This window comes from Nyctereutes procyonoides, unplaced genomic scaffold, assembly GCF_905146905.1.
Source record: "Nyctereutes procyonoides isolate TBG_1078 unplaced genomic scaffold, NYPRO_anot_genome, whole genome shotgun sequence".
Taxonomy (NCBI): domain Eukaryota; kingdom Metazoa; phylum Chordata; class Mammalia; order Carnivora; family Canidae; genus Nyctereutes; species Nyctereutes procyonoides.
This window is the reverse complement of record NW_026575134.1, coordinates 21,296,268-21,320,924: the sequence shown is the minus strand read 5'-3', so window position 1 is coordinate 21,320,924 and position 24,657 is coordinate 21,296,268. Positions and strand designations below refer to the sequence as shown.

General features: G+C 37.0%; 1 protein-coding gene across 7 annotated transcripts in view; it reads left to right on the top strand.

The window, feature by feature from the left end:
- CACNA2D1 (calcium voltage-gated channel auxiliary subunit alpha2delta 1) overlaps positions 1-24,657 on the top strand; it is a 476,566-nt gene that overhangs the window by 440,821 nt on the left and 11,088 nt on the right. For all 7 annotated transcript variants that reach the window (XM_055300850.1, XM_055300848.1, XM_055300849.1 and 4 more), the window contains 13 exons: positions 2,619-2,706; positions 3,750-3,812; positions 4,441-4,544; positions 5,402-5,488; positions 6,315-6,382; positions 6,770-6,808; positions 8,362-8,433; positions 9,361-9,513; positions 9,909-9,961; positions 11,641-11,696; positions 12,125-12,254; positions 14,431-14,540; positions 15,361-15,443. In XM_055300850.1, coding sequence (XP_055156825.1) covers positions 2,619-2,706; positions 3,750-3,812; positions 4,441-4,544; positions 5,402-5,488; positions 6,315-6,382; positions 6,770-6,808; positions 8,362-8,433; positions 9,361-9,513; positions 9,909-9,961; positions 11,641-11,696; positions 12,125-12,254; positions 14,431-14,540; positions 15,361-15,443 — 1,106 coding nt within the window. The remainder of the gene's footprint in view (positions 1-2,618; positions 2,707-3,749; positions 3,813-4,440; positions 4,545-5,401; positions 5,489-6,314; positions 6,383-6,769; positions 6,809-8,361; positions 8,434-9,360; positions 9,514-9,908; positions 9,962-11,640; positions 11,697-12,124; positions 12,255-14,430; positions 14,541-15,360; positions 15,444-24,657) is intronic.

Sequence of the window (24,657 nt, the reverse complement as noted above, 5' to 3'; positions counted from 1 at the left end):
GGTCATGGTCCCGCATGGGGCTCTCTGCTCAGCGGGGAGTCTGCTTCTCCCTCTGCCCTTCTCTCTCTGCTCGTGATCTCTCTCTCATAAATAAATAAAATCTTAAAAAAAAAATAAAAGTACTACCAGGAAAACATGCAGTGGAAATGAGAGGAAAACCAACTGCATGGCAAAAGTTTCCTTAGTGTATGTAACTTGGGAAAAAAAAAAGAAGTAATTGTAACTGACTTTTATGTCCATTTCTCTTCCTCCTCTCATCCTCACTCTTTCTTCTCCTGTGCTTTTCTTTTCCTTGTTTTTAAAGATTTTATTTATTTGAGAGAAAGAGACAGCATGAGCAGGGGGAGAGAGGCAAGCTGATTCTCCGCTGAGCAGGGAGCCTAACCCAGAGCTCTATTCCCAGACCCTGGGATCATGACCTGATCCTAAGGCAGATACTTACCTGACTAAGCCAACCAGGTGCTCCTGTGTTTTTCTTTTTTGAAATCATTTGCCTTTCCATTAGGAAGGAAAGAACTTCCTCAGTTATAAAAAGTGAATTGAAGCCATCTCTCAAATTTAAATTTATCTCATAAAAAGAAGGAACTTCTAGCACTATTCACATTAGCTAAAAGAATTAGAATTAGCTACTCTGCAAACCAGTCAGGGGTAGATGAAAGCGATACTGATCACGACTGAATGAGAGTGATGCCAAACCTTTTACTTGGTGTGAACTCACTCTGACCGAACCAGAGCCTTTCATTGTTACTTTGTGTTCTTGTTCATTTTCTTGACTAATAGGGGTCCCAAAACAGAACTGAAATAATGATAATGAATATTCATTTAATTGGATGCATCTAGGTCCTAGGAAAGTATAAATATGTTGAAACAAAAATACTTTGAGTATCATAGTGCAAATATCCATACCATTGTCTGTTCTGCAATGTCTTCATTTCCCATCATCCTCAATCTCCCTCCCTGTGATCCAATAGGAAATGCTTGCAGTTCTTAGATAACCATGTGAAGTGTTAAGATTTTATTGGATTTTTAATTATAAAAAGGTAATAATAACTGGGGGCACCTGGGTGGTTCAGTTGGTTAAGCATCTGCCTTCAGCAGATGGGATCACATGTTATCTCTCTCTCTCAAGTAAGTAAAATCTTTAAAAAAAAAAAAAGCTGTAAAATTTATAAATAAAATTTACATTTTTCTCTGACAGTGTTATAAATTATAGTTTCATCAATCATCTTTTAGCTCATTTTATCAAATAATATGTACAACTAAAAGTATCGGTGATTAAAATCTAAATAGTTTCTTTTAAAACAGTTCAGGCTATTTTAATTTTGCTTTTATGGAAGCAATTAATCTAATCAAATTATAATTCTCACTGTTAATTTATTAGCCTACCTAAATGTTTCTGCTATAGAGCTGTTGTCTTCTTCAGATCCCTCATTATTTCTGAACTAATATAAAAATGAGATTGTAAGTATTGAGCTTTACCACTTTACACACATATAATCTGTTTATGAATCATATGCAGCAGAGGAAATATTTCAAGACATTTTAAAATTATAGTGTAATTGAAATATGAATACAATTATGAAATTACTTGTAAAATTGATTTATATTAGAAATTAGAATAATAGTCTCATTTCTTTTACCTAAAAAGATTTACAGCAAGTAAATTATATCATTCACTTTTCAAATGGACTGTCTTTCAAAGTGATTCATTTTCTGCTATAATAAAAATAGTTCCTAAAATGAAGTCTAAAATATGGATTAAACTGATCCTTTAAAATTGGGTGAAAGATATATTAAATTTTTTAAAAAATCAACTAAAATGTTTTCCAGTCTGCTCCCTGCCTCTTGTAGTAATAAGATTTTAGGCCCCGTATTCCTTACCTGAATAAAATGAAATTTTACCATAAATGTGAAGTTTCAGAGTATACTTGTAAGTTATTCAGAATTTCATGGGCTTTAACAGAGAAGCCAAGAGAAATGAAAAAGGCGAAGTTTTTTGTTCAAGCAAAAATGTGAATTGACCCTTGGTCATTGCCATCTGACCCTACACTACCTTTGAATTTGGGCTAAAATGTTCTTTGGTTATTCCAGAAAGGACAACCTGAAGCCTGTAGTCTTTCAGCATTACCCGTTGATTTCAAAAGCCAGTGTTGGAATAGTGCTGGTCTGTGTTAAGTTATTTAGTTCCTTGGCCAAAACACACAAGCAGAAAACTATACATATTATGTAGTTTTATTTTTATGTATAAAATTGTCCATTAAATTATGATGGTTTGCAATCACCATACTAACCTACTAAAAAAAAAGAGAGGGGTGGGAAAGGCTATTTCCTCAATGTTTCTTGAATGGCGCATTTTGACTATCTTTCTGATAAAGAGTATAAAATAATTTTCATTTATAATTGGCTTTTCTACTAATTTTGGCTACAGCCTGAAAAATAAGAGGGAAGATGAACAATATTTTTAAATATGCAGAAAATTAGTATTGGATTAATTTTTAATTTATTGAAATATTATACACTCTAAGTTGCTTTTACAAATAGAGACTAAATTTGTTTCATTATTATCTTAATGAAGAAACTATGTGGTTGTAATTGAGGCTATCCTTTTTGTGTGTCAGGTAACACGGATTTGATTAATAGAGTCTTGCTGGATGCAGGCTTTACAAATGAACTTGTCCAAAATTACTGGAGTAAGCAGAAAAACATGTGAGTATTCTTAATAAAATATATATATATATAATCTGCATTTCAGTTTAGCTTTCCTCTGAGAAATTTTTTGGAAAACAGGTCTTGTACCTTTAGTTTATTATTTATCTTTAGGAACAATTTCTTGAGAAAAACATCTTGCAGTAGTTGACAACATGTATTTGCACCGGTGGGCATTTGTCAGGACTAACCCATGCCATTAGTTAGCTTTCCCACCAATACACTGCAGAGTGAACAAACTAAATTCAGTAGGCATGTTTGTGTTTCCATGTTTGTGACAGAACAGGACTTCCAGTGAATGTTCGATTGGCCTTTTCATAACACTGCCACACACCCAGTAAACAAATTGAGAAATCCAATTACAGTTCTCATGTATGGTCTCCTCTCTACCCCATTTCCAGTCACTCACCAAATGCTAAATATTTCTTCTAAAAATGTTGTCCTGTCATCTTCACACTTTCCCATTTTTAAGAAATTACAGCAGCTGCTTTTCCTGCCTTGAGGGCTTTCAATTCGTCTACCTGTGGCACCTCGTCTAGTCTATTCGCCATAGAACTCACCCCTGCCGGCCTCATTCGTAAAATGCAGTTCCAGTTTCAGGATAAAGGTGAAGCTGTCCAGCACAGATTTCAAGATCATTCATGAGCTGACCATTTCCTAAGAAGCTTATCCTTGACACTTTACTCCCTATTGCTTCTTACCTTACGCCTTATGTTTTTATGACATCAAATGGTATCACACTAGCTTTCCCTTAACATATGCTCTTGGCTCCACACGTAAGATCTCCCTGCCGTCTCTTTCTTCTCTGTTAATTCCTTCTTTAAAATGCAGCTGTACTCTTCCTTACTACCAAGTGTCTTCCTTGAGAATCCTCCCTATAACCCTTAGATATGTCCACTATTATATCATAGTTTGCATATTTACTTTGTCTTCCCTTATTTTAGGAACTTGTTTTATTTCTCTTTGTATCATCAACCTCTAAATTATTATCTTACCAAGAGTAAGTGGAATAAAAAATTTCCTTCTTCTGTCTTCTGTTTTAGCAAGGGAGTGAAAGCACGGTTTGTTGTGACTGATGGTGGGATTACCAGAGTTTATCCCAAAGAGTAAGTTCAAATAACATCTGTAGAAATCAGTATGTGACAAAAGATTATGCTGAGGTTCTGTACGTTATTGTATAAGGAAGCCATTCTGTAGAGAAACTGATTAATAGATTAAAATGGAGTCATTTAACATATCTACAATATTCAAATAACCTATTTCTTTGAAAATGCTATATGATTATTCATTTGTACTTTTGGATATTTGGGGTATTTATTCCAAAACTTAAGAGAGAATTTTTTTTTTCCTCTTCATAGACACAAGCCAACCCAAATGAGCATAGTGGTTACAGCCATTGGCAATATTTTCCTAGCACCTCATTGTTTTCACTGTTTTTAATGGATCTTATCTCTTTTATCCTCAGAACAGTCTGTAAAGTGGGCTGGAGAGACTTATTACTATTAGTTGACCTGTTAACTACCTTGTACATCATTACCTGCAGAGTAAAACTAAGAGCTTTTTCCGACTCTTACTATCACCATTCTAAGGAGTATCATTTACACCATCAATTACCACTGACTTTCTTAGACATACCTGAGATATAGACATATCTGTAAAGTTTCATGATGTTCACAGGCAAGTAGGTTATCAAGCAGATTAAAGAATAAAAATGAAGAGCCATTTCTTCCTTAGGGCTGGAGAAAACTGGCAAGAAAACCCAGAAACATATGAGGACAGCTTCTATAAAAGGAGTCTTGATAATGATAACTATGTTTTTACCGCTCCCTATTTTAACAGTAAGTATCATTTGGAATTCTGCATTCTCAATTTCCTTTTTTTTTAAAAAATAAATTATTTTTACTATCCACTTTCCCTGAAACCATATATCTTAATTGCTCAGAATAGTCTTTATTCACTATGTACTGTATGCATGACATTGGAAAAACAGAAGCACCTATTTAACTAAGGAGGTAAAATGTATACCCAGCAAACAGGCAGCCCAGAAATGTAGAGAGAGCATATCTGTGGGCATGTGTAATACCTAGAAACACAGGTAGGTAATCCCTTGTTTCACAAACTGCAGCTATATTGAAGAATGTATAATGACTTTGAAAAATTAATCAATTAATCAGTTTTAGTTCAATGAATAAAATGTTCTTGGATTCTGTCCCCAAACTTTTCTAATTTAATTCCTGAGCCTCGGGGTTGGGGGCAAAGAGTGGAGGATGGAGTGTATTCATCCTCATTTTCACAAATGAGGGAACTGAAATTAAGAGAATTTTGGTGTTTTGTCCAGGGACTTGTCTTCTAAAATGCAAAGGCCACTTTGAGTTCTAAGATCAGTCTTTCCACTTCACTTCAGCAGCCTCCTCACTCTTTTAGCAAGCCTGCATCCATTATGTTGTGGAAATAGATGCAGCCCAGCTGAAGAAATCATATCCCAACATTAGTTCATTCACAGCAACTCATGGACACTCCAATGAGCCTGATATATAGAGAAAGACGAGGGAAGAGAAGACTGCACACCTCCCTATTACCTCTCTGTACTAGAATACTTAAGCAAAACACTATCCACCTGTAGCTATTAAGAGAAATTCACTATTTGATTTATCTACACAGACCTAATGTCCTTTTTTTTTTTTTTCTTTTTCAGAAAGTGGACCTGGTGCTTATGAATCAGGCATTATGGTAAGCAAAGCTGTAGAAATATATATCCAAGGAAAACTTCTTAAACCTGCAGGTAAGCACATATATTTTATATATGTATGTATATACATAACCAAAATTAAATGTGATCGACCTAATATTCATATTAAAATCTTCTAGTACTTATCTGGAAGGCCATCAGGGTGCTTCAACCAAAATAAAGGCAAAGACAGACATGGAAATTTAAAAAAATAAAATATAATTAGTTACCTGAGACTGGGGAAAAATAAAATTGATACTGTATGGAGATGAGTTTTAAAGCTTATATATTTATACAGCTTCTGACACAAATTTATGGAGTCAAATCAAAATTCTCAATGCTGGGTTGATCTAGCATTTCTGCTCCATAAGTATGTCCTATCAGATGAGTCCAAGTATACAAATGGATATAAAGCCAAGGATATGGATTTTTATAATAAGTTATATGTGAAAAGTTTCCATCACTGGAGGAAAAGATAAATAAGTTATGGCATATCTATACTATGTGCCTGATGAAATGCATTAGGTAAGAATTTTTTTAATAAAATTACAGTAAAGTCGAAAAATGATTTTTTTTTTTTTTTTGCTAAAATAAAACTGAGCATCGATGGGAACTGGCAGTAGGCTGGTGTCAGTGGATGCAATAAAGTAGAAATCATGTTTTTCATTATATGATTCAGTATTTGTTTCAGAGAGCATACGCTATTTCAGACTGAGAGCGTAGGTCAATCGCCTTCCTGCTCCTGCAGGCTGTTTTACCCCTCACTGGTGGAGCTATAGAGACTTCCCCCATCACTAATTCAACTCAAAATAAGAAAGAAACTAGAATCACAGCCATGTTTTTGAAATGTGTGTAAATTTTTCTTAATGTCATTTTGCAGTTGTTGGAATTAAAATTGATGTAAACTCTTGGATAGAGAATTTCACCAAAACATCAATCAGGGATCCGGTAAGATAATTTTTTTTCAACGTTTATGCTACACTCCCTGTCAAATGCAAGTAAGAAAAGTAAAAGTAAATAAAGTCTTACACATTGACAACATGAATTTTCATTGCTCCCAAATTGAAGCAGAACTATGAATTACTATTTCTGGAAAGTTTTTGTTTCAATTAGTTAATAAAAATAATTCATTATTATAATTTGAAGTACAAGATAGCTATTAATTGAGATTTTATAAAGATAAAACTATTAATTTTTATGGAATGGACTAGACTCATCTAATCTTACTTTTATACTTGACAAATTATTCTAAGATTTATAACATATTAATAGTATATCATTTAATTACTTTTTTATTTAAAAATGTGGGGTGATAATTATGTTTTTGTCTTTCAGTGTGCTGGCCCAGTTTGTGACTGCAAAAGAAACAGTGATGTAAGACAGCTTTTTAAAATAAAACTTTTAACTGTCATTTTTTTGTGTTAACTATTACAAACACATCAGTGCTAAAATTGAAGGAATTTTTATTTGAACACTAAAAAAAGTTATTTTATGGATTTTGAAATCATTTATATGTAAGAGTTTGAATTACATGATTGTAATTCCTCGCCTTATTTTTTTAAATATTCACATAAAAAGTCTGTCTTGGTATGGATTCTCTTGTCCTCCATTGCAGCTGTGTTTGATCTCATGACCCTGAGATCAGGACATGAGCCAAAATCGAGTTGGGTACTGAACCAACTGAGCCACCGAGCCCCACCCCCGAATGAGCAGAGGTTTTTTTTGTTGTTGTTGCTGTTTTTTTTAAGATTTTATTATTTGTTCGTGAGAGACACAGAGAGGCAGAGACAAAAGGCAGAGGGAGAAGCAGACTCCATGCAGGGAGCTCGATGCAGGACTCGATCCCCAGATCCTGGATCACGCCCTCAGCCAAAGGCAGACGCTCAACCACTGAGCCACACAGGCACCCTCCGAATGGGCTATTTCTACCCCAGGTGTCCTTAAGTTTGATGAGGGCAGTCTTCCCTTGTCTTTGGTACTATCCCTTCATTTGTTCACTCTGTTTATAGTGAAGAGAAAACTTCTTGAGCTAAATTTTAGAATTATGTGTTTTTTTAAATCAAATTCCACTTCCATGATTGGATTTTACATTTTCTTCTACTTCTCTTGCTCTTTGAACTTCCTTTGTCCCAAAGTTAAATATGCTCTAAGAATGATACTATGTATATTATTCCAGAATAAAAAAAAAATTTCCACTCTTTTTTTCCTAGTTTTGTGTGTCTGTTTATTTCTAAGACAAACAGTGGGTTCATACCATCTTATTTCTAATCATGCACAATTATAAACCAATACTTTTATTTTTATAGTTTCTCCATTTTGTATAGACTTTATAAATATAGACAATGAAGACTGTTTTAGAGCCATGATTTTTAGCAAGCTGCTTCAACATTAGGAGAGTGGGATGCACATATCCCCAACTCTGAAAACAATGTTTTTGTTATTTTATACAATAACAATTAAACCAATTCATGCATTTAAACATGATATAAATCATACTGCCTTTTTTTAAAAGCATGTAGCATGGTGATTACAATGCACTTTTAAAGAAATGTCTTGTCAAAATATTAAGTATGTGTTTATATGTTATTAAATATTTTGTTTTATCCAATTTCCTGGATCATTCAAATGACCAAATGGGGAAAAGATTGCCATTTGGAATGGCAAAAAGATTATTCCTGATTTGTTCAAAATGGGTTGACAGTTTTAGCTAAATGGGTGGTAGAGGATACAAAGCCCTGAGAGTCTGATATGAATCTGTGTGTCTCATTTCATCAGAAGCTCTTGATTATGTATGTTTAAATTTTCTCCATTTTTTTTGTTAAATTCGTCTACATACAATGACGTTATGAAAATGCAGCCTTCTAACTAACCATCCTCAAAATGTGTTTTTTCTTTCTTTCTTTTTTTTTTTTTTTTTACTTTGGTAGGTCATGGATTGCGTGATTCTAGATGATGGTGGATTTCTTTTGATGGCAAATCATGATGATTATACAAACCAGGTAGGTTCCTGAAGTGGGACAAAGTACAGTTTCCAAAGTGTATTTTCTTGATTAGCATTACACAAGTCCTTCAAACCATTATAGAAATTCAGGAGTGGTTATAGTACTGTCAGAAAATAAATTTTAAAACGCTGATGTAAAATACACCATTAAATACATTCTGAATATAGTCTCCTGATACTTGTTAGTGGAATTTCCTTTCTGATACTAACAGTTAACCTTTAAAACATATAGTCGAGAATGTTAACGTGATGGGAACTTTTTTTTCTGGATTTCTCAGAAATTTAGAAAATGTTCCCATATTAAGTATTAATAGTGTCTCAATACGTGGCTGCTGTGATCTCTTGACGTCTGTTCCAAATCTGCATGTTGGCAGCTGGTAGGCTTAATGGGCTCATGCAGGATTTTAAGCAGATTAGAATCATTTGCCAACTTACTGCATTTCCGAGTGTCTATTTCTGGTTCTCCTGAGACAGGAAAGCTCTCTCAACCCTGAGCCTTTTGGTAACTGGCTGGAGTTGAGCTTCGAGTTGGCCCCTTGAGGCCTCTGATCTTGCTCCCACGCCAGCCGTTCTCCTCAATGATGCTACCACCCTGTTTCCCACAAGGAGGCTGAGGGGGCTGCGGGGTCACCTGCGCCCGCCGCTGGGACCAGGATGGGATGGGGACCGGGATGGGGACCAGGATGGGGGACCACGATGGGGACGGGGATGGGATGGGGACCGAGATGGGGATGGGGACGGGGATGGGATGGGGACCGGGATGGGGACAGGGATGGGGACCGGGACGCAGTATCGGCCGCATCTCCTCGGCTCTGCCCCCTCCCCCGCCCCCGGGAGGCCTTGCACCTCACGCCCCCACCCCCTCTTTGTCGCCGCGGCCTCAACACGGGCGTCCATCTGAAACTTCTTTTTCCTCCTGTAATAGATTGGAAGATTTTTTGGGGAGATCGATCCCAGCTTGATGAGACACCTGGTTAACATCTCGGTTTACGCCTTTAACAAATCTTACGATTACCAGTCGGTGTGCGAGCCCGGCGCTACGCCCAAGCAGGGGGCAGGGCACCGCTCGGCCTACGTGGTCAGTAACCCCGGCCCCGCCCCGCCCCGCCCTCCCCGGAGGCCCCGCCCCTCCTTCGAGGTCCCTCCCCGGAGGCCCCGCCCCTCCCTCAAGGTCCCTCCGCCCCGCCCCTCCCGGAGGCCCCGCCCCTCCTTCGAGGTCCCTCCCCGGAGGCCCCGCCCCTCCCTCAAGGTCCCTCCGCCCCGCCCTCCCCGGAGGCCCCGCCCCTCCTTCGAGGTCCCTCCCCGGAGGCCCCGCCCCTCCCTCAAGGTCCCCCCGCCCCTCCCCTCCCCGGGCACCCTGCCCCTCCCGGAGGCCCCGCCCCTCCTTCGAGGTCCCTCCCCGGAGCCCCGCCCCCGCCCCGGGGGCGGGGGGGGGGGGGCACCGGCTGTAAGGTCCTCCCTTCCTGCCCGCAGCCGTCGGTCGCCGACATCCTGCACATCGGCTGGTGGGCCACGGCTGCTGCCTGGTGAGTGGCACCTGCGCTTCACTGGGGATGCCGAGCGGGTTGTACAAAAGTAGTCATGAATGTGAGGACAATACAGATCTCTGACGTGTGGTTCATTAGTAGGGGGAACGACTTTCCTTTCATGTCCCTAATCACACATACTGCTAATGTTTACAGATAGTGTCTCCTAAATGCTCAACTGAGAGTTGTTGGGACGCCTGGGTGCTCAGCGGTTGAGCGTGATCCTGGGGCCCCGGGATCCAGGCCCACATCAGGCTCCCTGTCGGGACCCTGCTGCCCCCTCTGCCCCTGTCTCTGTCTCTCTCATGAATTTTTTTTTAAAGCTGTTGCAGCTGTTTTCATATGAAAACAGTGATTGCTCATGCAAACTCCAGGGTCTTCAGAGATCTATTGAAACTCTTGTGTTTTTCTCTTTACACTCAATTCTTTAAATTGTAGGTGTATTAGCCTATAAGAAGTTTCTGCGTATTGCTTTCAGTACCCAAATTAGATGTCTTCATGGGTCAAATCCAAGACCCCATAACTCATCCTTTCACCTCTTTCCTACTCATCCAAAGGCTGGCACAGGTTCACCCTCCCTACCTCCTTGAACACCTCACTTGAACTGTACCACCTACAAAAATAAGATATGTAAACTGTTTGAGGCACTGTGGAAAGTCAGCAAGATCAGATTTGTCATTTTTGGCCTCTGGTCAAATTGCTAACCTGCTTGTTTGGGATCCTCTCTCCCCCTCACTCACTTCCCTCCTCTGTATCCTGACCCTACAGTATTGTGCAAGCCTTACTGCATGTAGATTAAGCTTTAGCATTTATTTAATGGTGAGGCTTTCCCAGGGAAAATGAATGATTATACCAGTTTGTGAAAGTAGCAAAGACTTTAGATTAAAAATCCTATTTTTTTTCTGGGGGAAAAACATGTAAAAAAAAATGGTGCTTTCTGTTGTGACACTGGTATTTATGTGTTAATTGACTCAGGTTTTCTAAATCTCCTAGTAATCCTGAATCTGTGATTGCCTTGATTCTATTTACTGGCCAGAATCTACCTCCTTCTCATCACCTTTTTTTTCTTTTAAACTAAATACAGTTCCAGATGATGCTATACTATTCTATAGTATTTGGCTCAATTGTCATTTACTATAAAGCAGAAATGTACCATATGCCCTATGTATATTATAGTTGATGAATGTCACATTATGTATTTACAACTATATTCTGTATTGTCAAGTAAATAGCTTAAAAACCCACAGCACAAAATTGTTTTTGTTTGATCCTTTGTTGTTTTCCACCTTGGAGTTTTAAAACTAAAACAAGGAGCAATCCTGAACATGAAACCTACGCTGTGAAATACTGACAATTACCACTCCTCCATGATCGCATTTGTTATGAGGCCTCTTTACACCTAAGCACCTCTTTCTTGGTCCTGAACATTTCTGACTTCATCACTTCTTTCACAGAAACAAATTTAGAGTGTTTTGAATTTAGAAGCATCATGTGCTGAAATGGACCTAATTATATAAAATAAAACTGCTCCTTAACTTTCTATTGTCAGATTATCAATTTTTTCCAAACATGAAAAGGAAATGTATGTGTACATACAAAATTATTCAGTTTTTTAATTGTATAGCTTATAAAGGAAATATTTATATTTTTATCAATAATTATTCATATTTACAACTTAGGTCTATTCTACAGCAGTTTCTCCTGAGTTTGACCTTTCCACGACTTCTTGAAGCAGGTATGTGAACACTCAGCTATTTTTATTATTAAAATTTTGTTTGGGGATGTACTGAGTTCATCCAACTCAGAGAAAGTATATGTATTTGTGTATATGAGAGAGAGAGAGAGAGAGAGAGAACGCGCCCATCCATTCAATAGTTTCAAAGATTGGAATCTTTTTGTCATGACTTTCCTAATGCTTTGACAATTTTTTTTTCTTTTTTGATGTCATTGGCCTCTATTTTGTAACCTCCTATTTAATTTTTTTCTCTTGATATTTATTGGGCACTATTAGGGGCTGCCCCTAGATTACCCAGCGATAAATAAACCCCACAGGGTGCCTGCCCTTATACACTTGGTGTGCTGAGAAATGAAGGCTCTGGGCACTGACTATAGTGTCCCCTCCTGGTGACCTGCGTCCTTTTTTTTTTTTTTTTTCCCCCACAGTTGAGATGGAAGAAGAGGACTTTACAGCCTCTCTGTCAAAGCAGAGTTGCATTACCGAACAAACCCAGTATTTCTTCGATAATGATAGTAAATCATTCAGTGGTGTGTTAGACTGTGGAAACTGCTCCAGGTAATCTGTGTCTTCCTTTTAGGAAGAATCCTTTGTCCCTAAGAAATTGGATTCGCTTTTATAATCATTACAGAGAGTAATGGAGATTGTTGTTCCAGATCTTTAGTTTCACTGTAGGCTTTAAAAATTTACATTTTTTAGACTTTATCCTGTCTGGATAAGTTGTAATCCTTTCAACTATCATAATAGGATCAGGAAAATTGTACCTACTTTTAGCCAGAACATAAAGAAATCTGGTATATAATACATTTTTGTCTAAAAGAATCCCTTAGGGGATCCCTCGGTGGCTCAGCGGTTTAGCGCCTGCCTTTGGCCCAGGGCGTGATCCTGGAGACCCGGGATCGAGTCCCATGTCGGGCTCCCTGCATGGAGCCTGCTTCTCCCCCCCCCCCATGTCTATCATAAATAAATAAATCTTTAAAAAAAATAAATGAAAAATAAAAGAATCCCTTAAAAATTTTTGCTAAGGTCATAGAATTTTATGAACTATAATAAGCTTAGAATTAATTATAGTACTTCTATGTAATTCTAAGCCAAATATATGATTTCTATTTATGTTTATTTACTAAATAGGTTTAAGAAAGATATTCTGGGGGTGAGGAGTTTTACTTCAACCTTTCACTGAAATTTACAATTGGATGTATCTGAATTGAAATCAAGAACTAGGAGAAAATATTACTTCCTAAAAATTATTAGTAGTCATAAAACATCTTGAACAGTTTTTGAAAGAGATTGAGAATTCAGTTTCATTGTGTGGGATAGAAGATAAAGGCAAGGTGGGATTTTTTTAAAATTTTGAGAGAGATTGATCCTCCCTATCACAGGATCCCTGATAATGGAGCAGAGAGGCACAGATTTGGGACACTGTTTTTAGCAACCGAGGGCAGGTTATTCTAGAAGCAGTGTTAACTTAGAAAAGAGGAAATAGGAGGAGGTAAGGTCATCTGAGCATGTGAAAGGGCTGGAATAGTTGCTAGGCGATCTAGACGTTTCTAACGGAGAAATGTTTTGCAGAAGCAGTTAGCTGAAACTAGCATGAATTTTTAACAGATATGGTTGGTCAGTAGGACTTTTCTGATTTACTTTAGCACATCTCTGTGTCCTAGGAGGTGGTTGAGGTAGGAAGAGAAGAGTCAGGCATCAACTCAGAAAAAGCATTGCATCTTGTGTAGAACTTAGGCTATGAGGCTATCAACTTTAGGGAGCAGAATCGTAACACCTGTGATGGTTATCTCAAAACTTCAGAATCCTTTGGCCTTTGACTAATAGGTGTCAGTAACAGCAATCTGTGCTTTAAAAACTAAATAACATTGCAGTGTCCCGATTTGTAATCAGGATATGAAGCTCAGTCACGGTGGCTTTTGATTCACTTCATCCTTGTGCCCCAGGTTCAGTGGAGAAAAAGGAAATTCAATTTTTTGGGAAAATGTATACTTTTAAAGAAGTGACTCTTTAATGACAGACTAACATTTTTATCTTAAGAAGCCACTTAAGACATGGAAGAAGAAAAAAAAAAAAACACTGAATGGAATTGAAAGCCCTTCAAAGCCTGTCTCTGTGTCGTCCAGGTTAGAAGTTACAGCCCCAAGAAGCTATTTCAGTGATGAGTTATAATTAATATTAAATTTTATGCCTGAGTCCCATTAATCACCTTTCAGGTGCTTGGTAGCCTCAGGAGGCTGCTGTTAACCATGCTGGGCAAAACAGAAAACCTTTCCATCTCTACGACGTTGGTCAACAGCACTGATCTATATTTACTCTGCCCTTAGGCAGGATGCTTAGACTCTTCAGGCTTCTAATATTTTCATCTGTAGAATAAGATAATATTTCAGTAATAAGTACCACACTTCCTTAAGCATATCAAATCAAACATTTATTCCAGGAGTTTCAGCAACTCAGTCGTACTTATTTTGCATTGAGGACTAACACTTAAATTTTCTAGTATTTGGGAGAGGTAACATGTGCATGCTAATGAGTCAAACATGGTCATGGTCATGTTTCTCTTCTAAAAATCATTCTCATTTTGTTTTACTATTTAAATTGGTGATGCTTTGTGTTTCAAGAGGTCAGATTTTTTTTCTTTAATTTTAATATGTAAAATTGGAGGATTTTTGTTTCTTTCCCCCCAAAAGAGAATGTCCATTTTCTCTCATTTTTAAAAATATTTGTTTTGCAGAATCTTTCATGTAGAAAAACTTATGAACACCAATTTAATATTTATTATGGTTGAGAGCAAAGGGACTTGTCCCTGTGACACACGACTGCTTATACAAGCAGAGCAGACTTGTATCCTTTGACGTCAGCAATGCTTGGAATCGAACGCCATCTTACAGTAAGGCATCTTTAACCTTGTCACATTGTTTATGCTCAAAGAGCAAAACATACAGAGTGCCGTGATTACCTCCCACAGCAGAACAGACCCCTCGCACAAAATGTGGTTTGAATGTGCAGACCGATGATGCTAGACAGGCACCAGAGAATAATGGTATGTTGAGGCTCTATGGAGGAGGCAGTGCGGGTTTCCAAGTAGATCTGGAAATGGCTTGCAAGACGAGGGAGGGGCAACTGGTTTGAGGCTCCGTTAGCTGGGCCCTGTGTAGCTGGGATTGTTAAAAATGGAGTTGATTATGATGTCTGTCTATAGTGGATATAAATATGCTAAATTGACAATGCAATTAAAGCATTGTGACAGCAGGGATTGTACAGAATTCCTATACCCTTTGCATTTGCCCATGTTTCTTGAAAAAAAAAAGATTTTTATTATTAGCAATTAGTTGTTTATAATAGGAGGCGCCCAGGTCCTCCCTTGGGCTGCTTTATATGTATTACTCTGAGTCGTTTGTTCATTTCATCCCCTTAATATTTTACAGATATCTATTCAGTGCTTGCCCAAGGGCATGCTGTATAGAATAAAAATAAAAATAGCAGCCATTAGTTTGACAAAAGAAAATTGTGGCAGTTTACTTCTTTAAATTCCTTAAGCTCTTGAACTAGTTGTGCTGGACTAGACTAGTGGTGTAGGTGTCTGTTCCTTGCTTCGGGAAATGTATTTTTTTTGTGTGTGGGAAGAATGAATAACTTCATATTCCTTAATGAGTTTCTTTAGCTGATGGTCCGGATCCTTGTGATATGGTTAAGCAACCCAGATACCGAAAAGGGCCTGACGTCTGCTTTGATAACAATGCCCTGGTAAGGCCAAACTTTTGTTGTATTAAAACATGAGAACTCAGTGGTCATTGTCTTCAAGAATTTAGGGAGACAAATTACAAAACTCCAACATAGTGTCTTAATCTGTACATCAGTACATATGTACATCAGTACAACATAGCTGATGTACTTCGCTGGTAGATTGATTTTTCATTTCAGTATTTTTCAGGGTTAGCCTAAGCTTCACAGTTGCTTCTTCTGTTCTTCCCACAGGAATTGTACTTTCAAACACAATTCCAATCAATTCACTAATAATCCCAGGTTGCAAATGCAGTCATTTCAAACACTTTCTCTTCAGTAGTGATTGACAATAAATGCTATATGAGTTGCCTCCTTTCATTTATACTCCAATCTTGAAGATAGGAAAGGTATTTTTATGTTTGCTTAGTCTTTGTCTTTATTCAGTGCATTAAAAACCTGTGAAACAGCTATCGTCCTGTGATTGTATCATTCTACTTTTTTAACATGGTTTCTGACTCTGCCAGAGATTTGTATTTTTACCTTGCAGTGGTATTAGACCGGGTCAGTTACAAAGGGCTAGGTTCATAAAATTTTTACAAAACATCTTTATTGTAGGTCATGTAAAGACGACTACTGCTTTTCCTATAGGGTGGCAGTCTTCCTCCAAGAAATGCTATTCCAACATACTATGCATGCAATCAGCTGTATGCTTTTAAAATAATTTTAATTATTAAGAAACTTTATTCTCAAATGTGAAGGCCACACCATCATTCCTGTCTAGTTTTGAAAACTAATTTTTTTTAATTTAATATTCCTCAATTCTGATTCTTTGTGGTGGACTTTGCATGAAGTGGCTTGCATACACTAAGGAGCATGCAAAGAGAGATCATCATCTTATGAACTGTTTAAACAAGAGGTGATCTGACATTTTTTAGAATAATGTGCATTTACAGAGGTGGTAATTGATTTAGAATAGACTTACCTCCTATGTGCTTATTTACTCAAATATGTAAAATAGCTACATTTGTCCCAGAAAAAAATAAAACATTTCCAGATACATAATATGCACTTAGATACAAATTATTCACTTAGATGAATTAAAGGGAGAACAAAAATAAATAAATAAAATCAATGATGAGGAATAAGGCTTAAAAAACAAGATGTGTTAGCCATAATTCCCAGTTATGTCTGCAGGAACTATTGATCATTTCTCTTTGATGGAGAAAGTGATTCAGAGTTGCAGCTAAGTTTATTTTTTTCCATCATATCCTGTTAGACTTAAATAAAAACCCAGATCTGAAGACTTCTGTTGTTCTCTCTGTTATATTTTCAGGAGTTTTGCCCATGTCAAATCATTCCCCAAAGAATGTTGAATGTGGGCCTAAGGGGAGTGTTGCTCATTAGGGAAACTTCATTCATCAACTGTTTGTCACTAAAGACTGAGATTAAATTCACTCAGCTGAACTTTAAAGATCACATAAAAACCCTATTACCCCAAATATTTTCATCCTAGGAGACTATCTTCATCAAGGCACTGCAAAGCTTGGACTATGACAAAAATTTTCAATAATTCATGTTCTTGTGAATTATACATCGGAGTGTGTATGAAAGTACAACCCTTGCTCTGTAGCTTAATGTGCTAATGATGTCTCGTGTTTCTTTCGCAGTGAAATATTTTGGTAATGCTTATTTTGCAATGGTCACTGTGAATCTGCTCTGGATGGAGGCTCGCATAAACTGCTAACTGCCAGCAAACTGCATGAAATCTCATCTTGTATGTCTTCTTTTCTGTGTTTTCTTTACTTTTCCTGTACTTGCTACTTTGCCCATTATTAATAGGATCAACTAATGTGCATAAGTCATGCCTCTACCATGATGTCAGCTCCTGTCTTCATTGTACTGCAAGTTTTCATGTGGTGTGGATGGTCAGTCACTTTCTCTAATTTTTCTTTTTTTGTGCATTGGCTTGAAATTTTAATAAATAATCCATATCCCTAAATCCACTATAATAAATCCTCTGAAACCAGGTTATTCAAATCCCAGCGCTTATACTGCTTTGTAAATAGTTGAATTCAAATATTGCTTAAGTTTCTAATCCTAAATCAAACATAGGAAAAGGATATGCTTATTTAAAAATCAATATCTTCTTTTAAGATTTTATATAAAGATTAAGTCAGTATGGGAAAAATTATATATGCTTCAAGATGTCTTGCATTTTCTAAAGAGAAATACCCTAAGGACAATTATTTGAGTTGGTCATCTCTGTTTTCAAAAGATGCTAACATATTTTCTAAGTCAACAATTCTGGTTTTTCTTTTCCTTTTTAAACAAGTGGGACTTAATCGACTTTTTATATTTTTATTACCAAAATATCGATACTCTTATTGAAATATTTTAGAACAAGCGCTTCCAATTTCTAAGTTCATCTTACATAGAATTACAGTATCTAGGCTAAAGTGATCCTTTATTAACCTTTGACCAATTTCTGAATTCTATCATTCATATGACCGAATAACAGTTTCTTTTCCGATGCTCTGGAATCATCATGAGTAGTATTATTGGAGCAACTTTATGTTCTTTCTTTACTGCTGTCCAGGTATTCATTGATTAGGGAACCACTAGATGGAGATATGGCCATTACTGTGAATGGAGTGAGCTCATCAGAGAGGGAAAAAAGTGGAAGAGCAGAGGGAGTCTCAGAAAACAAGTACATTTTTTGGGGGGGGGATCATAAAATCATGGTTCTCATGGCTCAAGATTCCACATGAAAGAAACCTAGCTGATTTGGATAATAAAGACCAAAATTAAATGATCCCGTCTCCATGGACCTATTTTTAAAATTGATAAAGAGGTAGCTACTTGAAGTCATGTTTTACTGATCCCTACCCAAGTGGTTATACCATTTACATATGAAAAATATAGTGAAATCATTTTTTCCATGTTAAGTTTTTTATACTCCTCCCTATTTGTGATCATGGTAAAAATAAGCAAACTAAAACCTAAGAAAATAGTGTCAATAGTATAAATATTCACTCTGTTTTCACCTTTGATTTAGAGGTTTGCTTCTCTCAATCATAGAATTCTTAGGTAAGATATACAAGCAACTAATTCACACAAAACTATAGGTCAATTCCCCTTTTTTATCTTTATGTGAATGTTTCTAAGGTGTTTTTCTTTCTCACTGTAAACTATAAACTTACCAAGAAAATAAATATTACTGTGGATTCAGCTGGATGGGATCAGTACATTTTAATGAAATAATTTTTGAAAGATGAAAAGAACACATCTGGGATTCCCTATTATTATTGTGTCCTTGAGCAATATATAATGAATAGTCTTGAGAAGATGATGTAGATGGCATATACTTTACATTAATAAGACTTGTTGAGTCTTTAAAAACACAGTTATCAGTATGGAACAGTGAATCTTATTTATGCAATTTGAGTATTGATATGATGCCATCAAAAGAAGTATCATTTTCTCTGAAACAACACAAAGTTGAAAAAAATAATGTCAGTATCACCCAAAAAGACGGAGTCATTTGTTCCCGACACTGAAGACCAGTAAAGTCAAAGTCTAAGCTTCAGTGCTAGTCTAATTGTAACTTGGAATTTGTGGTGGGTGAGATTCTGCTCACAGATCTCTGACATCTTCTAAAGGATCATCTCTATATAAGAACTTCAAGAATGACTGCCTAAAGCCAAGACCCCTGTATCCTATGGAATCTAAAAAGAGTCTCAATTATCGATAACCCGTTATAAAGCCCTGTACTGTGAGGACTTCATTAAAACACAAGTGTTCAAATGAGTACTTTTGACAGGAACTTTTTGAAGATTAAAGAGGTAAAGAAGAACAAAAGAAAGTTTATCAAAGAAGTAAAGCAAGCCAGCAATATGTGCCATTGAGAAAGTTCATTATTTTATGCAAACTGCAAACCCAATTTATGATAGCACATTACTGGGTACATGAAGAATGAATATACAGATGTGTGTATGTGGTATACACACATTTAAGTAGTTGAACAGATACATCACCTACTTCATGGGTTGATGTGGTAAGTGCGTTACAGTGCTGTGTAGGAGAACACATTATTTGTTAGACATCTTATTCCTGTGAAAAGACTTACTGTATAATATCCATCTACCTAATTTTAAAAATACATTTTCTTTGAAGCTGGTATAGGTGGTTTAACTATAAACCTGTTTAAACTCCAAAGTTATCCAGTATTTGAGGGCTGTCTTCACCAGTGATTTTGACTTTTGAGTATGATGACTATAATTCAGAAAACAAATAAGTTACAAATTATTGAGCTCTTACTATGTGTAATTAGCCACACCTACTTATTCTAATTTGGGAAAGAAAGGCCGAATTAAGAGTTTAGCAATACTTGTTTAACAAGAGAAAACTGAAGATATTTTAGCCACTAGAATACATGGTCTTAAAAGAAAATTGGGACAAAATCATATGAATAAAAGAAAAAAATTCTCAGTTGACTTATTTATTTAAGAGTCTTTGAGAGGAATCTCTAGATGAAAACTGAAGAAAAAATACTATCATAATTTAAAATAATGTATATAATATTAACACTGCATTCTTTTTCTCCTTTGAGGTACCAGTGTTAAAAATCAGCCTGATTTACCTGCTCATACTGTTTGTGAGATTTTGGTCTATCTTTAAGACAGAAAATGCTACGGTTTCTCCTACGTCAATGGATTTGCGACTTAGAATGGTTTTAGCATCTATCTCTTAATTTCAAGTCTTAGTATATGTGGTTGCCATGCAAAATACATGAGAAAACATGACAGAAACCGAAGAGGCAGATTTTCTTAGTGTTAATCCACTTGCAGACTTGAGGGACTCCAGTTAACTTATCTAAACTGCCCCCTCCCAGACTTGACATCAGCACACACAGGAATTGCAATTGAGGAAATAATAAACAACCCCCCCCCCAAAAAACCCTATAAACATAAAAGTACTATAATAGGAATTTATTTGACAAAATATATCTTTAACACTTACTGTACACTAGTAAATTAGACCATTCTTCTGGGTGTGAGATATCTGAGACGTGTTTGTACTAAAAAACATGTTTTTTAATCTGGAATTCAAATGTAACTGAGCATTGTTTCTTTCATCTTGTTGTCCTACCTAGAGGGAAAAGTATTTGAGTAAACAGGAGCAAGTATGAAGTCTCTGAGATAGTACACACTCTGACCCACTGCAGAGCCAGACAGTGTTATCAGAGCAGAGGAAGTTGTGGAGGGGAGAGGAATACAGAAGGATGAAGAAGCAGCCAGGTTCCAAAGGCCTTGCTAAGAAATTTAGATTTTGTTCTGAGAGATTTAAAAAAAAAAACTTGATTTATGAGTTTTAAGGAGACTGCTTTTTGGTAAAAAGGATTGTAAAAGAGCAAGAATTGGAAGCAATAAGACAAGGGAGGCAGCTTTTGAAGGACTGTAGACAAGTGATGGTGACTTAGACATGAGATAGTGAGAAGTGGTAAGTTTGGGGATGTATTTTAAAGCCTAAAGTTAAGAATACATGCTGGTGAATTATGGTCAAAAAAATAAAAAGGAGGAGTAATCACTGATGCTTAGTTGACTTTGCCCTGATCTATTAAGGAAAATCATATCTTTGGGCAAGTTTGAGACCTTTCCAAGACATCAAATAGGAGAGGCAGCAGAGATCAATCAGTGTGGAGGCTAGAGGAGCATTCAGGTCTGAAGATATGCAAGTGTGAGTTATTGTGGTTCTGGTCCAAGATGGTGACATAGAAGTCCCAAACTCACTTTATCCCACAGACACACTAAATCTACAACTATAAACAAAGAAAGAAATTGAGAAACTGAATGACCCATACACACTGGGTGAATGAGAGAACAGCCACATCAAAACAGGTATGAAAGGCTGAGAAGCACTATTTCCAGAATCCCCATCTGTGCCATAGCAACTTAAAATCAGGAAGGAACTGGTAACTCTGAGCTTTTTCCTGCAGAATGAAGGGTTTGCTCTGAAAATCTAATACTCTCACTTTTTAAGACTTCATGCAAGGCACAGTTCCCCCAACCACTATCTCTGAAAGTCTAAGAGGGCTTATGTCCGTCAGACCCATAGGACCAAAGGAACATAGAAACAGTTCTCATCAGGCTCAAGAGGACTTACTGCGGCTCTCCTCCCAGGGCTCAAAGAAGATGGACCAGACAGAAATGGCCTACTCTCACTCTTTCCCTGATAGTGGATATCTGCATCCTTAAACAGCTGTTGCCTGCGAATAAGGCTCATTGAGCACATGCCTCCACTTTCACCCTATGACACTCTCCAGGACCTAAAGGAACTTATAAACACATCTCACATTTGCCTTTTGAGGCTACCGCCCAAAGAACACCCCCTTTATGACTTGGCTCTGGTGGCCGGCAGGGCTGATGTCCTCAGGTACCACAGGACAGTGGCAAATAAACAGGCCTTAACTGCGTATTTCCCCAGGGTTCAGCACAGAGAAAGCAGACAAAAATGCTCTTCTGTCAGCCATACCCTAAAACGGAAAGGTCCATTTGCATACCTAAGAAACCGCTGCCCCAGGTCTGTGCTCGAATCATCCTGCATCCAGGTGCTGTATGATCTCACCTCCACTGGGCCACTGACAGGTATCGCCCTCCCACAACTATTGGGAGCTGTTCAAGACTGGGAAAGGTGGCTGTTTCATCTAATGCACAGAAACCAACACAGAGTCCAGGAAAACAAAGAAACAAAATATGTTCTAAACAAAACAAGATACAACTCTACTAAACAGACCTTAAGGGATTCAAAATAATGGTCATAAAGATGGTTACCAAAGTCAGGAGAAAAATGCATGAACTTGGTGAAAACTCAAATAAAGAGAAAATATGAAGTACAAAAAAGTCACAGAGCTGAATGTAATGTAACAGTAATAACATGAAAGACAAAAATAACATGAGTAGATACCTTAAAAAGCATTTGACAAAATACAATATCATTTCATTAAAACCTTGGTCAGATTGGGTCTAGAGGAACATCTGTCAACATAATTACAGCCGTGTATGTATGACAAACCCACAGCTAACATTCTCACTGGAGGAAAATGTCTCAGAGATGTGACAATGCGGCCCACTCTCACTGCTCTTTTTCAATATAGTAGTGGAAGTGCTTCCTAGAATTTTATGCAAGACAAAGAAGTAACAGGGATCCAAATAGGGAAGGAAGAAATAAAACTACCAGTATTTACAGATGAGATGGTTCTGTATGTAGACAATCCCAAAGACTACCGAAAGACATCATCAAAAAGGAGAGGTGGCACAGATCAATCTGTGGAAGTGAGAGGAGAATTTAGTAAATTTGCAGGATATAAAATCAGAAGTCATTTGCCTTTCTATACCTTAATAATAAAACATCTGAAGAAGAAAACTGTCCCATTTGCCATAGCATCAAAAACAAAGTATTTAGGAATAACTTCAAGGAACTAAAAGAGCTGCACAATGAAAACTACAATTTACTGAAAGATGACAGACAGACCTCCTGTGTTTATGGATTTGGAGAATTAATATTGTTAGTATGTTCATACCCCTGAGAGCTATCTATGGATTGTTTCAGTGTACTCCCCATTAAACTTCGAACAACATTCTTCACAGAAATCAAGGAAACAATTCTAAAATTTGTATGGCCCCACAAAAGACCCAAAATACCATGACAATCCTGAGGAAACAGAACAAAGCTACAGTAATCAAAACAGTATGGTACTAGCACAAAAAAAAAAAAAGACACATGGACTAATGGAACAGAAGGCGGCCCAGAAGGAAACCCCAAATATATACAGCCAACTAATATTCAATAGGGTATCCAAGAACACCCAGGGGGAAAGGATGGTCTCCGGCAGACAGTGCTGGAAAAATAAACACAGGCAGGGAAATGGAACTGAACCCTTCTCTTACACACTCACAAAAATTAACTTTGAAAGTATCACAGGCTTTAATGTAAGATGTGATATGATAAAAAAAAAAAAAGCAAGCAAGAAAGTCCTTGACATTGGTCTTGGCAATAATTTCTGGATACAATACGGAAAACACAAAAGCAGAAACCAACAAATGGGACCATGACAGCTTTGAATGCTTCTCCATAGCCAAAGAAACAACTAAATGAAAAGGCAACCTACAGAATGGGGGAGGGGGATTGCAAACCATATAGAAGATAAGGAATTAATATCTAGAATATATGAAGAACTCAGAAAAGTTTTTTTTAATCAACTAAAAAATGGACAGAAAAATTTATACACAAGTTTTTAACGATGACATCAAAATGGCCATTGGCTACGTGAAAAGATGTTCAGCATGAACAGTCTTCAGGCAAATACAAATGAAAACCACACACTTCAGCTTTAAAGACACACCTTAAAGTATGTGAAAGTGAATGGATGGAAAAATATATTCCATGCAAGTGGAAATCAAAAGAAAGCTGGGGTAGCTATTACTTGGACACAATAGACTTCAAGACAAAAACTAATAAGAGACAATCATTATACACTGATAAAGGGTTCAATCAAAGTGGATCTATAACATTGATAAATATTTATGCATCTGACACAGAGGCACTTGAACATATACAGCAAATATTAACAGACCTAACAGAAGTAGGCAGCAATATAATAGTAGTAGAATACACTTAGCTACAACTATTGGGAAGCAGAAGGCAGTTCTAAGAGGGAAGTTTATTGTGACAAATACCTATATCAAGAATAGAGAAAGGTCTCAAATAAATTTACATCTTGAGGATTAAGAACAACCTAAGCCCAATGTTAGAAGACAGGAAAGAACAAAGATCATGACAGAAAAAAAAAAAAGAAATAGACACTAAAAAGACGATAGAAAAGGTCAATGCAACTAAGAGCTGGTTTTTTGAGAAGATACAACAGACAAAACTTCAGCTAGACTTAAAAAAAAAAAACAGAAAAAAAAACAAAAAGGGGGGATTAAAATAAAACTAGCAATGAAAGAAGAGACATCAAAATTGATATCATAGAAATATAAAGTATCCTAAGAGACTAACATAAACAATTACATGGCAAAAACTAGAAAATCAGATGAAATTAATAAATTCCTAAAACATTTAACCTATCTAGAATGATTCATAAAGAAATAGAAAATCTGAATGTGTCAGTTACTAGTAAACCGACTGAATCAGCTCTCAAAAACCTCCCAACAATCAAAAACCCAGGAGCACACAG